General features: G+C 38.2%; 1 protein-coding gene across 1 annotated transcript in view; it reads right to left on the bottom strand.

Annotated features, from left to right (window-relative positions):
- Positions 1–202: 202 nt before the first annotated feature.
- mlycd (malonyl-CoA decarboxylase) overlaps positions 203–13,055 on the bottom strand; it is a 15,595-nt gene continuing 2,742 nt past the window's right edge. Inside the window, exons 2-5 of the mRNA XM_014034257.1 lie at positions 9,011–9,123; positions 6,152–6,308; positions 5,619–5,771; positions 203–1,163 (exon numbers count right to left, since the gene is read on the bottom strand). Of these exons, the coding sequence (XP_013889711.1) occupies positions 618–1,163; positions 5,619–5,771; positions 6,152–6,308; positions 9,011–9,123 (969 nt within the window). The 3' untranslated portion in view covers positions 203–617. The remainder of the gene's footprint in view (positions 1,164–5,618; positions 5,772–6,151; positions 6,309–9,010; positions 9,124–13,055) is intronic.

Raw genomic sequence — 13,055 nt, forward strand, 5'->3', positions numbered from 1 at the left:
GCAAATCTCATAAACTCATTTTTTCAACTTTTCTTGGAATTAGGTTGTATATTATGAAAATAAAGAAAAAAATTGTCTAATTTTGTGCATTACTTGGAGTAAGCAGAGCAGCAGGTGTAGTTAGACCCGACCAAAGTAGGACAAAATAAATCTATTTGGCTCTCATGCTTTGACGTGTTTACAGTGCGACAGCTCAGCCAAATGAAAGAATAAACATCATTTATTCCAGTAGGTGCACACCCTTGTTGCTCCAGCCTCACCATTACACACTATTATTCACCAACATGCTTTGGCATTGATGGATGCCTTCTGCTTCATTAGCTGCAGTCTGCCCGACGAATCACTTACACAATATCAAACAGCTTCGGCTGGAAATCTAATGAGGCGCATAGCAGATGGGGTGACTTACGTCACGTGAGAAATGGCCTAATTTTAATACAAAAATAATGTCAGGAAGTACATTCAGTAGTAATGCAGGTTTTAGATATTTTTGCAAAACATGACAAATATCAAAGGCAGATTTAATAACATAATAAATCACTTTTTAAGCCATGAACAACTGGGTCTACCTTGTAAAACCAAACAATAGTTGCAGTAAAGGTGTAACAATTCTCATTTTACAGTTTACTGTTCTGCTGAAATTGGGACACCAGTCCTAGCACCTGTTCTGATGCTGCGATGATTTTATTTTGAAGGTATAACGTGCTGTTTTTAGACGTTTCGTTCAAAAAGTAACGATAGTTCACCATGATTCCACAGGAGTTGGCCACGCCCCTGGGGCTGGTGTCGGCACGCCAGTTGAGGCGCCATACGGTGGCGCCATTTTGCAGGTGAAAGTTGGCCACTGGGTTAAGAGCGTAGCCTCGTCTCTTCTCCCCGTAAAGGTACCAGGCACAGAGACGCATCAGGACCGGCTCCAGGACACCGGAGAGTCTCTCTGAGCGAGCCCACTCGCCGGTGACGATGAGCTTGCGGAGGGAGTCAACAGCAGGGGTCCCTGGGGCRGAACCAGTGGCCTGTTCCACCTCCCTCCATTCCTGTTCCGATAAAAGATCGGAGCCCCGGCCTTCCTTCCTGTACTGGCTCAGCAGGCCTTGGAGCCACAAGGAGAAGCCTGGGATGGGCGACAAACTGGAGAACTGGGCCATGTGAGGGAACTCGCTCTGAAAAGGTACAGAGAAGAAGAAAAGTGGAAGAGTTTGCATGTCTGCTGAATGTAAGGTAAGTCATTGAAACAAAGACAACTTTAAAACAACTAACGGTGAGGAAACAATTTATTTAACATGAACATCGACTAAACCAAGGTCACTAGAGATCATAAACCTGACTGGAGAACTTCAGGTCTTGTGGAGTAAGCAGGATCTGAGTCATCTTACTTACCGTATATATATTTATGTGATTAAATTTTATTTTGTTCAGACCAAAAAGCCTAACCAGGGATGAGTGAGGGCTGTAAATTAGCTTTTAGCTAGAAGCCTTGTGTATGCTGCATCTGCTGCCTATAGGTGATAATGTTTTGTTGTACTGTCACTGCRAAAAAGAAAAGGAATAAAATAAAATTAGACCAGAACAAAACCAAAAATTTGAAAAGGTTAACAAAAAAAGAAAAAAGCTAAACGAAAGCTAATTCGTAAAACCAGCAGGGGAACAGATACAATTAAAAAATTACAAAACAGTAGCTAAAAGCTAAAATAAGAAAAACTGCAGAAATAAGTCAAAATTAACTAAAAAATAGCTAAAATCTAAAACCATAAATAAATTAATGATCAGAAAAGTAGGCTAAAAGTTACAATTATCAAAGCATTAGCCCAAAATCAACAAAACGGTAGCCTAAAATGCTAAATTATTAGATAACTAAAATGTTTACAACAGTAGCTAAAAGCTAACACCAGCAGAACAATATAACTAAAAACTAGAACTGGAAGATAAAAGTTCAAAATGAAGCAAGTATATTAAAAAAAACAATAAACAGAAAAAAAAACTGTAGAGAATTCTTAACATTCACATAAATATGTGATAAAAATACAAACTTGATAACTGATATTTATGAAGATGAAGTTGAGAAGTGATGCAAGTTTATCTCGAGAGAAACAAGTTAATTATGTCAAAAGAAAAAAGTGACAAACTCCAGATTGTTCAGAAAAATAGGGTTTAAAGGGTTTTAAACATTTTTGCTCCTGTTTTAACTCAGAGTCCAGGATCATTTGAATTTGTGCAAAGAGCTGCARAATCTGTTTAGCCTGCTTTAAGAGCTGGGAGAGAAGAACAGCGACACGGATGAAGAGGAGATAACAGGCGGAATGCAGAAACAGATAAGAAGCAGCGAACCTTTGATCCTTTCTTGAATGTAAAAGGCCAACAGTTTTGCAGCTGCGGAAATGAGGATAAATATTCGACCTGTGTGTCGAAGAAGCACAATCAAAGTTTTCTTGTTTGTGCTGGGGTCCTGCTCGACCCCTCACTCCCTCAGACTTCATTAGGAATCAGCTCCCCGCTCTGCGGTCCTGCTCCACAGATGGAGATGAATGATCCTCTCTGTTCTACTTCGCTCTCCTTTTTTTCCCCTCCTCTTCCATCTCCTGCACTCTCACCTATAATATCTGTTCTTTTCTCTCAACTGCCACCACTTCTGCGTCTCTGTCTCATCTCGGCCACACAGACCAGTCACCCACTCACTCATCTCATGAAACTTCTGCCACCCCACCCCCACCCCCCCTTTGGCAAAAGTCTCACTCCTCTCTCAGATCCATTTTCATGCTTAGGTGTCCACTTTAATAGGTGATGGAAAAATATGTCAGGCAGAGACGGGAATGGACGTTGATGGAATTGGGAAGTGTCAGACAACCCCCTGGTGGGACACATTATTTTATTTCCTTTTACCTTCATTTCAATTAAAAATCAAAGCAGTTTCATCTTTTTACSTACAGAATTCAAACCTCCTTCTGTGATAAATTATTTTTCCCATATTTAGAAAATAATGAATTAACAAAACAAAAAAAAAGATAAAAAGAAATACATAAGCAGCAAAAAATTAAAAAAAATTAAAAAACAGGAAAAAAAGAGATCAGAGAAAAAGAACAATCTGTGCCAGTTTTGTCCTCCAGGGTCTAATCTACAAAAACAAGCAAGACATTCTCTCTTCACCTTAAATCACAGCTGTGACCTTTTCTCTCCTACTTCACCATCCATCCATCATCACAGTCATCCTTCTGTGGCCACGCTGACCCTCTCATCACCTCTGTGCGAAGCAAAGTTCTGTTAGAGACCCAGGATCTCCACAGATTACAAGACTGGTTACTGGTTGCTTCTAAAGAAGAGTGCTGAACTCACATTGTAAGGGTCAGAGCTATGAATCCCATAAGGTTTATAAAAAAAATACATGCTTTCATGTTCTAAAAGGAAAAAGACGAAAAAAAAGGTTCAAAACTCCAAACTGAGCTTTAACAAATCTGAAGAATTTCTGACTAAATAAACGTTAAGAAGGACTGAATCATTCTAACGTACCCTAATCATTTCTTTTGGAACAAACACAACACGTTTGTTAATTCTAAATTCATATTTAACACATTTGTGATAATTTGAACATTTTTTTATAATGTGTAAAAGTGGATTTTGCACAGCCAAAGAACATTTCTTGTGACCTTTTCTAGAATTTCCAATTAGAAGATGCAACAAGAGCACAAAGCAGAAAAGAAAATTACATTTTTAATACGTATTTTAAATAGTTAATATTCATTTTATTTATTTATTTTTTATATATATAACTTTTGCTGATTTCATGCTAAAATTCCATCATGACATTTTTCAAAATAATAATAATAATAATAATAATAATAATAATAATAATAATAATATAATCTGGTTTAAAGAAATTTCCTGAATTTAAAAATATGTAAATCTTTCAGTAAAACTGATGTAGACGTTATTTTTTTGCTGCTCTGCTGAGGTGAAAGACAGTTGAACCATATTTCTGTCTGAAGGCTATTYATGTTGTAAAGTAAACAAAATGTTCTGTCTTTGGGAGATTACTGTGTGCATCAAGAGATGCTGATAAGCATGTTTCTCCCTCCTTCGAATCAGAGTCTTTAATGTCAAACTGATTAAACTGCCTGACGGTGCAGCAGGAAGCCTCCGACACCGACAATGACAGCTGTTTCAGGCTCCTGAAAGGTCAGTCATCAATTTAACCTGTTAAAAAACCTCCATCATAACACGCCTCCAGATGGTGTATGGTCAAGATTGTTTCTGTAAATCCGCAAAAATGTAACGTGTTAAACAGCATTTTGAATTTTGACTTCATTTGAAAACTTTATATTTGTTTTTTTGTCACCGCTGACATATACTTACTGTAATTATAGCATAAATTAGCTAAAAATAAATCACGTTTTTGGACTATTTCTCTTGCATTAAAAAGATGGGCTAAAACATTCATTTGCAAACTTACAGCCAATCTGATGAGGATATTTCTWCCTCAGCACACAGCAACATAAACTGCAGTTTCCAAAACACCAAAGACAAGAAAACTCAATACTGTGTGTGCTGAGCCATGGTGTCATCATTAAAAACAGCCTGTAGGTAATTCCATGTGCAACAATCCAAGCAGTCCTATAATACGAGTAAATGCAGCTGAAGGAGCTTAAAGCAGATTTTGATAAAGAYAAAGTGCTTTTTATTTCATCTGTGGGGTTAAAGTGGCTTCTTGAGGCTTCATTCAGGATTTCCATCATTTTACAATGAGCTGGAGTGGCCATACATGAAGAGCCCTTTGTGCTTATTGAGAGGGATGGGTTAGATTCCATTAAAGGCTCTCTGACTCCTGCTGTGTCTATATGTAGCATTTATTGCTTCATGAGTCAGAAGATGTTAGTACTGTGATCACACCATATGTGTTTATAATTTCATGGCTGTAAAAGTACAAAATGTACACTAATACTATAAAAAAACATTATTTATGACTCCACAGAGATGAAAATGTAACTTTGTGAAAGAAACCAAGTATCATTCTTCTTTTTGCAGCGGAACTTTTCAGTGCCACCTGGGAGACACCTGAATACAAAAACGACTTTTTGATACTCGATCACACAGCAGAAGAGCTCCATATCTCYGTGTGTGTCATGTTTGCTGTTATGATAATGTGTTATTGTGGAGCTGCGGTGAGGAAGCACAGTTTACCATCTTCACAGATAAGGTATTATATTTACATAAGAAAAGTAAAAGCAAAACAAAAAAAAATGTGCCTTACCTCGGATCTACCCGAGCCAAGTCTTTACTGGGATCTCAAACAAAACTGAATACATAATTCAGACTGGTTTGGGCTTTTTAATTGGCAAAACACTATTAATGCAAATTTATGTGATAGAATCATTTTCTGCACAGCAAAAGTGAGCCAAGAACCTGGAAGCTGTGCTGATCTCCAGGGCTCCTACAGCAAATATTAGTTAATTGGAATAAATATCCACCGATTTCCGGAACGCAACTTGTGGCTGGAATAAGTTGAGTTTGGAWTTGTTCATTTCGTTTGTTGCCAAATCCATTTTTGCTTCCAAATCTGTCGTTTCTAAAGCAAATATTTGTTGATAAAGCTGGCGGACCACCGCCTACAGCCCACGGTTACCCACCTGCAGTTCTCGCACCACCCTCTTGATGAGATAGTTGCCCAGCTCCACTCCTTGCAGGCCAGCCTGGGTGGAGGAGATGGAGTAGAAGACGGCTGAATTTATCTTGTTCACGTCCTCCTCTGAGTCAAGTGTTGCAAACTCACGAACGATACTCTGAGGAGGGGAAAAAACAACAAACATCCTCGCTGAATCCCCAACAAACACTGCATTTAGATCAGAGCTTAAGTATTCTATGCTGCAGAGCTGAGGCTGAACTTTTTCTTTTTTTACTGAATGGTCAAAACTGTAGAAATCGGTGCACGGTGTCGCACAAAAACATTCTCAAATATCCCTGTTATCAAACACCATCTTTTCTTCACGTGAAGCATCAAGACAAAAGCAAGCGTAGTCCAGGTTGTGCCCCGAGGATGAGCAGTTTAAATGTCTGCTGCTGTTTTCCCACACTGAAATAATCCATTTGCTGACTGACCTCTAAGACATCACAGAGTGGAAAAAAAGGAACACTCCAGCTGCCTGCAGCTGTGGTTTCTAACCTGTATGTTGTCAGAGATGTCCTCGGTCAGAGCCACGTGCAGCACGACCAGCGGCTCTCCTGGCATGGCGGCATGGGTGAAGGCGTAGCAGCGTCTGTATGATCCCACTCTACGCTTCAGGTCAGTCCAGTTCCTTACAGGGTGCACCGCTTCATACCTGAMAGAAGACTCAGAGTCAGTCGCTTAGTTTTATTTTATTTKATTTTTTCTGGCATGCCCTGTCATACCTGGTTTTAAATCAAGGCTGTGGGAAGAAGCAGGACACTCCAATCAGCAATAAATAAAGACAAAGATGTGTTCATATTGTAGGTTAGAGGCTGAAAAATCTGGGAACCATCATCTTAGTTGACAAGAACATTCAACATATAGAAATAAAAAGAGCAGGAATTTGTTTTTATTTCTGTATTTTGTTTATGGTGTGATGAGCAAGTTGAACAAGCAGGCAACAATGTAACAAAAATGATTTTAAGGTGAAAATGTTACCCATCTTTACAAACCTATACAAAAGCAATACTAAAAAGGAGGATCGAATAATTTCTTACTATCATCCACTGAAACAAGAAAGTTTATACATTTTGTGTCAGCTATATACCAATAAGCTAACAGTTATTCCAATTCAAGTCAATTCGAATTCAAAAATTCTTAAATGGAAATTATGTTATACACCCTTTGGAGGGAAGAATGCTCCTGATWACTAAATTATGTTTGTTAATACATGATTGCACTATCATAAATATTCAAATAAGAGAATAAAAAGAATGATAATCAAATCATATTCAAAATAATAATCAAACAGGGAAGGAAAAGTGGTGCCAATGTACATTTCTCTACATATATAATTCATTAGGATACTTTGTTTTTTATAAAAGTGTTGGGTTTGTAGCATATTTTGACCCAGATTTACCTATCCCTTAAAACTCCTTTAAAATGCTTGTAATATTACTGTACACATACCTGCAGCCATTTATGATATGCTTGGTCCTATGTTTGGACTTCAGACAGGCGAAAGCGAAGGGCAACAAAAAGCCGTGTTTTAGAGGCCAAAACAACCGGAGCTGGCAGATTTAATTAAACACTTCTTGTAAAGCAGCAGAGAACTAATTAGGCTTGGTGCATTTCCTCTGTTTTATTCTAACGTAACATGCTCTGGATGTTTACAGGTCATATGACTCATGCTGCTAATTTTCAAATGGCATGTCTTCCATTTCTTCACCTAAAGCCAGAATACGCTCCAGTWTGAGGGCAGAAAGATTCCCAAAAGTCAAAAATCTTGAAGTTTTAATTGGGAATGTGGACGACTTCAAATCCAAACCAGGACAAAAACTGACAAATTCATTTCTAATGTAATCCTGGTGAATTGTATCAAGGACCAGTTTCTAAAGATCCTTAGTAATAGTAAAGCTCCTCTAGAGTATACAGTACAGCAGTGGTTCCCAAACTTTTGATCTTCTGACCCACAAAATATCCATGGCAAAAACTTGTGACCCCAAATATTACTGGTCTGAGTACACAAACTTTGTTAATAACCCTAAAAACACAGGCTTTTTGACAATCTAAACAGCTTGTACACAAATATAAATTCATAGGGAAACTATTACATCAGCAATTATTTTATTATCCTTTAAATTKATTTMTGGAGATTATCCAAGGTGCTTCATGACCCATGATTGGGTCCCAAGCCCAACTTTGGGAACCAAAGTGCACTGGTTCCCAAACTTTTCAGCTTTTGACCCACAAAATAACAGTAGCAGAGACCTGTACCCCAGCTAAGTTTGGACGATAAACATTTGTATCAGGTCAACTAAACATGGACATAGTAACAATATTTTTTATACAACATTCATCCATTTTAAATACACTAAGCTCACTCCTTTGTAACAACTAAGGCAAAAATGTAATTAATTCAGAAAAACTTTTAAGGACCCCACCTTGATGTTTCGGGACCCCACTTTGGGTCCCGACCCCAACTTTGGGAAACACTGCAGTACAGGATAGCTCATTCCTGGCAGAAGGCTAATCAAGACCCATTAGATATGAAAATGTTTCCTTGTTAGGATTGTTTAAACACACTTTTTAAAAACTCAATAAGTGGCATCAATTCACCACAATCATCTTGAATCTTCAGCTGTAGAGTAATTTATTCAGTTTTTAATTTTAACACCATTAATACACACTGTCTCTGAAAAGAAGAGCCACACGTGATACGCTTTAAACCCTGAATCTTAGAAAACTTAGCTCCAAATAAAACGATAAAACCACCAAAATGTTTCATCAGGACTATATTTTAGATTCGCTTTAAAAAATAAACTGTGCTTTCACTCAAATTTCACAGACCTCCAGAGTCCAGGCCGTGTGGCCGTGGCTCAGGTGGTTCAGCTGGAGGTCTGTTAATTGCAGGGTTTGTGTTTGGCTCATCAACAAGGAGAAAAGCTTTCAAATCCGACTATTTATTAATATTTTTGGACCACACTGACTCAAGAGCTGCCTTGGGAACAGGTGTGGGGTTTTCCATCATTATTTCTTCATCAGTTGAGCAGCTGAACATTTGTAGTTGATTCCAAATGTTGCATTTTCATTTGATTTGAAAGCTGTGAACCAGCAACATATACTCAATGGTTTCAAACCACATTTAGGTACATTATTGTCTCTAAAGATTCACTTCTAGTACATTTTAATTCATTTATATTTCTATAACCAACAATGGGTCAGAAGACAAATGCAAGCAGAGAAACTCACAAGTTCTTATGAATACATTATTTTTCTCTAATTTACCTATTATRACCTACTGCTACACGAGCCTGCTTAGAATAAAAAAAAATAAATGTATTTAGTGAAAAAGAAGTGCACAAATGCTCTTACTGGCTGATCTTCTGCAGGATCTCACAAGGAGACTGCCAGGTGATCCTCTCAAGTCGGAGCAGACCAACAGAGAACCACTCAGAGAGTAAGCTCTTCAGAGTACCATTCAGCTCCTGAGGGAGGGATTAAACACGTTTTTCAGAATCATACTTCCCAAAAAAATTAATTAATTAATTTTAAAAATTGGGTGAAATTTCTAACTAACGTAAATTCTTTCAGTTATATGGAACATCTGTGCAGCTGCTGTGTCAGTGCAAGTAAAACTCAAACCCCGGTGACAAATAAGAAAAGGAAAGCTCATCAGATGTAAGCACATGGAAAATGTCCTTTTATTGCAGCAATAAAAAAAGTTTATTTTGTACAATTAAAGCAAAAATAAACTATAAACTACTAGTATTTTTTGTGTTTTCTATTAAGAAATAGAAATACAGACTTCTTTTATTGAAAGAGATATTTTTTTTAAGCTATATTACTGGGTGATGGTAAATTGCTTGTAGGAAATGAACAATTCTATCCCCTTATCTTACATTGTGCTGAGTGTATGGTCTCCAGGCTGTCTATATGCTGTTTGAATGTTTACACATTATGAATAGTGATTTGCAGGAGCTCACAACGGGCGTCGAAGGGGCACTTCAATAAACACCTTGCCATTTCAAAGCAGGCCTGTCCTCCAGCAAAGGTCAGACTTCATTTAAAGCAAATCTCTTGCAAACACACAAACAAGTGCTCGTAGCGCGCACACACACAAGCACATAAACACAGCTCATACGGACTGTTTTATAGGATGACTTCTCTTCAGGCTGTCTTTAATACTGGCTTGTCAATCATACTAGCTAATACAAACAAGCCCAACAATAGTCATGATATAAAAGCAATTTACGAAAAATTCCCAATGAGCACCAATCAAATCCAAAACTAACTCAATTAGAAAGTCCAATCCATGGATTTGCTTCAAACCCCACATTCTTTTGCTGAGGAGAAAAATTTAATCAGAAAAGACCATAAGAAAGGGAAAAAGTTCAGCAAAACTTCCATTGCCACTTTTGCATTGGCTTATGTGTGCACCTGTATTCCTCAAGCWGCCCGTGGTGAAATAATCTGTCGCGGCCGATAATCCCAACATGCCATTTCGCTTGAAAAACCAGCAACACCAAAAGAGTAAAAGCAGCGGCTGCCTTGAGAAAACAACTTTTACCCGCACAAAAGGAAGGTCGAACTGAGATATGTATTTTGTTGACCTCCGAGAAAATGAAGTCTTTAGAAAYGGAAGGATCAAAACCAAAGGCTGGAAAGAGAGTGGAGAAAGGAGGGAAAGTCTGGAGAAGAAAATCCTGCACTCGATTAGAAAGAGAATGAAGCTGCGCTTTTGGACACTGACTGTATCAATACATTGTGAYGCTGATGTTAGGAGCTGATACAGCRAGGGGCTTTTCTTTATCTTGAGCTGCAGTTATTGTGTGATTATTGAGTGTTTGATATACTGCAGTGCCTGGAAGGAGCTGTCTACTCACATAAGACTAAATGACCAAGGACTGCCGAAGTGTTTGCCAGAGAAACCAATGGAGGAGACTGTACCCTTACTCTAGTGGGCTGCATGCCAATTGTCAGCTGAGCTAAAGCCGTCAGTAGGGGAAAAAATAGTCACACAGATGCTTTGTGCAACCCAGAGGGGCCCAACTAAAAATGACATCTCTGACATATTATCTTTCATCCATGCAGTTTGTGGTGAAAAAGAATGAAAAGCCCGGAGGAAGGCAGAAACGGGAGAAACATCAGAAATAAATGACCTGACCATGAGACTAATCTACCGCAAAATTCAAACTTAYGTTCCTGCGAGAACCACAAAAATGGCAGCCATGTGGGTTTTAAACGTCAGTAAATTTAGAACCGTAACATTCCTCCTTTCTCTCTTTATATTTGGTATTTTCCTTCTACCCAATAATCCATCATGCTTTGATTAGTAGCCCCCCCCCCCCCCCCCCCAAGCCAATACACGCATACCATCCATTCTGGTACTAAAAGCGTATTATTTAACATGACCTTTTCTCGTTTTTAGCTCAATCAATTCTGGCAATAATAACAAAAAAGCAAAAATTGAAGGGCAACGCCAAGACCAAGGTGGTAAGCACTGAGTGTAGTATTGTGCAGGAAGCCTGGACCTTTACAAGCTATACAAGCTCTCAGTGGGGCCGGGGCATTGAAATTAAATGCATCAGATTACCACYCAACAGGTCAAAATAAACAAATACGACAGACCAGGAGAGGGAAAATGAGAAGACCTCTAGTTATAGCTCGGAACGGGTCTCCTGAAACTATTATCAGGCAGCGAAGAGCTCTTGATGACTAAAGGTACACACAYGTGTAAAACTGACTGAATTAGACATTTCTGTGTTTGCTAAGGTAGCTGTGGTGGCCATCTTGAATGGTGTTGACTACAAGTAACCMKTYGGGTGGCACATTTAGTGATTATCTTTCCTTGCTACAAACACACGTACACATTTTCACGTTTGGTGGTGGTAAGTAAAAACATAACAAAATAAAGGTTATAATTAAAATCCAGAAAAAAAWTGAAGCACGCAATTTGTGTCTTTTATAATTTAGACTAAGAGTGGCTGACCAGATGTTTCTAAAGCACATGTTAGAATATAAACGTGTATATTGGGCTAATAAAATGTCCATATAAGAGAGTCATACCAGTCTTCTTTTGTTTATTGTTTTGTGCTTCTTTTGTTCAGCGTCTCTTCTAAACTCCTTTGTAAATTATCTCCTGCTGCAACAATAGGAATTTGCACATTGAGGGACAAATAAATTATTTTATTCTAAATAGGTCGGAGCTTTTGTGAAGAAACCAGACAGCTGGAAACTTTGGAGAAACCTGTTGTGTTCTAAGAAAAAGCACAAAGTGAAACTTTTATTTTTCATTCTGCCTCGAAAGAGTGCCAGACCAGCCACTGGACTGAAATGAAAACTGTAATTATATTTGACTGAACAATGAGGTACATGGAACTGCCTTTTCTGTTAAATAAGTCTCTAAAAATTGTGCTATTAAGGGGGCAAAGACCATAAGAGCCATGTCTCCAACGGTCATAAAAATGTATTTTTCTTTCCTTTCCACTACCTTTTCTAGCAATTTTATTTTCACTTTGTCTTCAAAGGATTCATTCAAAATACTCATTACATGCCTGATTTATATTCAGGTTTTTTCTTTCAATTTGCAGCTACAGCAGAGTAGTTCTTGCCTCCTCATGTGTTGAATTAAACATTTTTGAAGACTTTTTCTTAAAAAAAACACAAGGGCTTTCCAGTAACACTGATAGGCAGTTCTGATCCCTGATCAGTGGATCTGTCCAGCCAAGAAGAGCAGTAAAATGGTAGCAGGTGCTCTGCACTGTTGGGTCAAAATGTGAAATACATGSATGGAGCAGAAGCGAGTCTGAAGAGAAGTGCAATAATGAGCGCCTGCCAGCAACAGTGAAACACTGGGGTCAAAGATCTTTGCAAATTTGGGGCTTAATTTCTGCTAATGAATTGATGCTATTTGAAAAGCAAGCTGTGGTAATACCAATAATTGATTTGACTTAGCTTCTGTTCATTAAATTGCATCATTAATTATCACTTGCTGCCAAAGGTGAAGGTGCAATAATGTGTTTGCTCATGTGTGTGTGTGTGCATGCATGTTTTTGTTTGCGTCATTAGCAAAATAGTTCATGAAATACTGAAGGGATTTGAAGAAAACTCTCAGCATACCTGATGCTTTGGTATCTGGGATAGACCCCCAGCTTCCTCTGTGAGCACTAACTGACCGTGTAAGATCTGTGTTTAAAACTTCACCATTCATTTTCTGTTCGTTAGCAAAATATCTTATGAAYCACCGGATGGGCTTTAATAAAACTTTAAGAAAATAATCAACGGATGTGTATCTACAACTGATTAACATTTGAACTCAAATCATTTCAAGATGGCTGCCAAAGCTAGCTGACTTTAGAAAACAATAAAATAATGGCTGTGTCCAAAACGGCAGGCCGGGTCCTCCGAAGGCCGAATT

Source organism: Austrofundulus limnaeus, unplaced genomic scaffold (genome assembly GCF_001266775.1).
Source record: "Austrofundulus limnaeus strain Quisiro unplaced genomic scaffold, Austrofundulus_limnaeus-1.0 Scaffold7, whole genome shotgun sequence".
Classification (NCBI taxonomy): domain Eukaryota; kingdom Metazoa; phylum Chordata; class Actinopteri; order Cyprinodontiformes; family Rivulidae; genus Austrofundulus; species Austrofundulus limnaeus.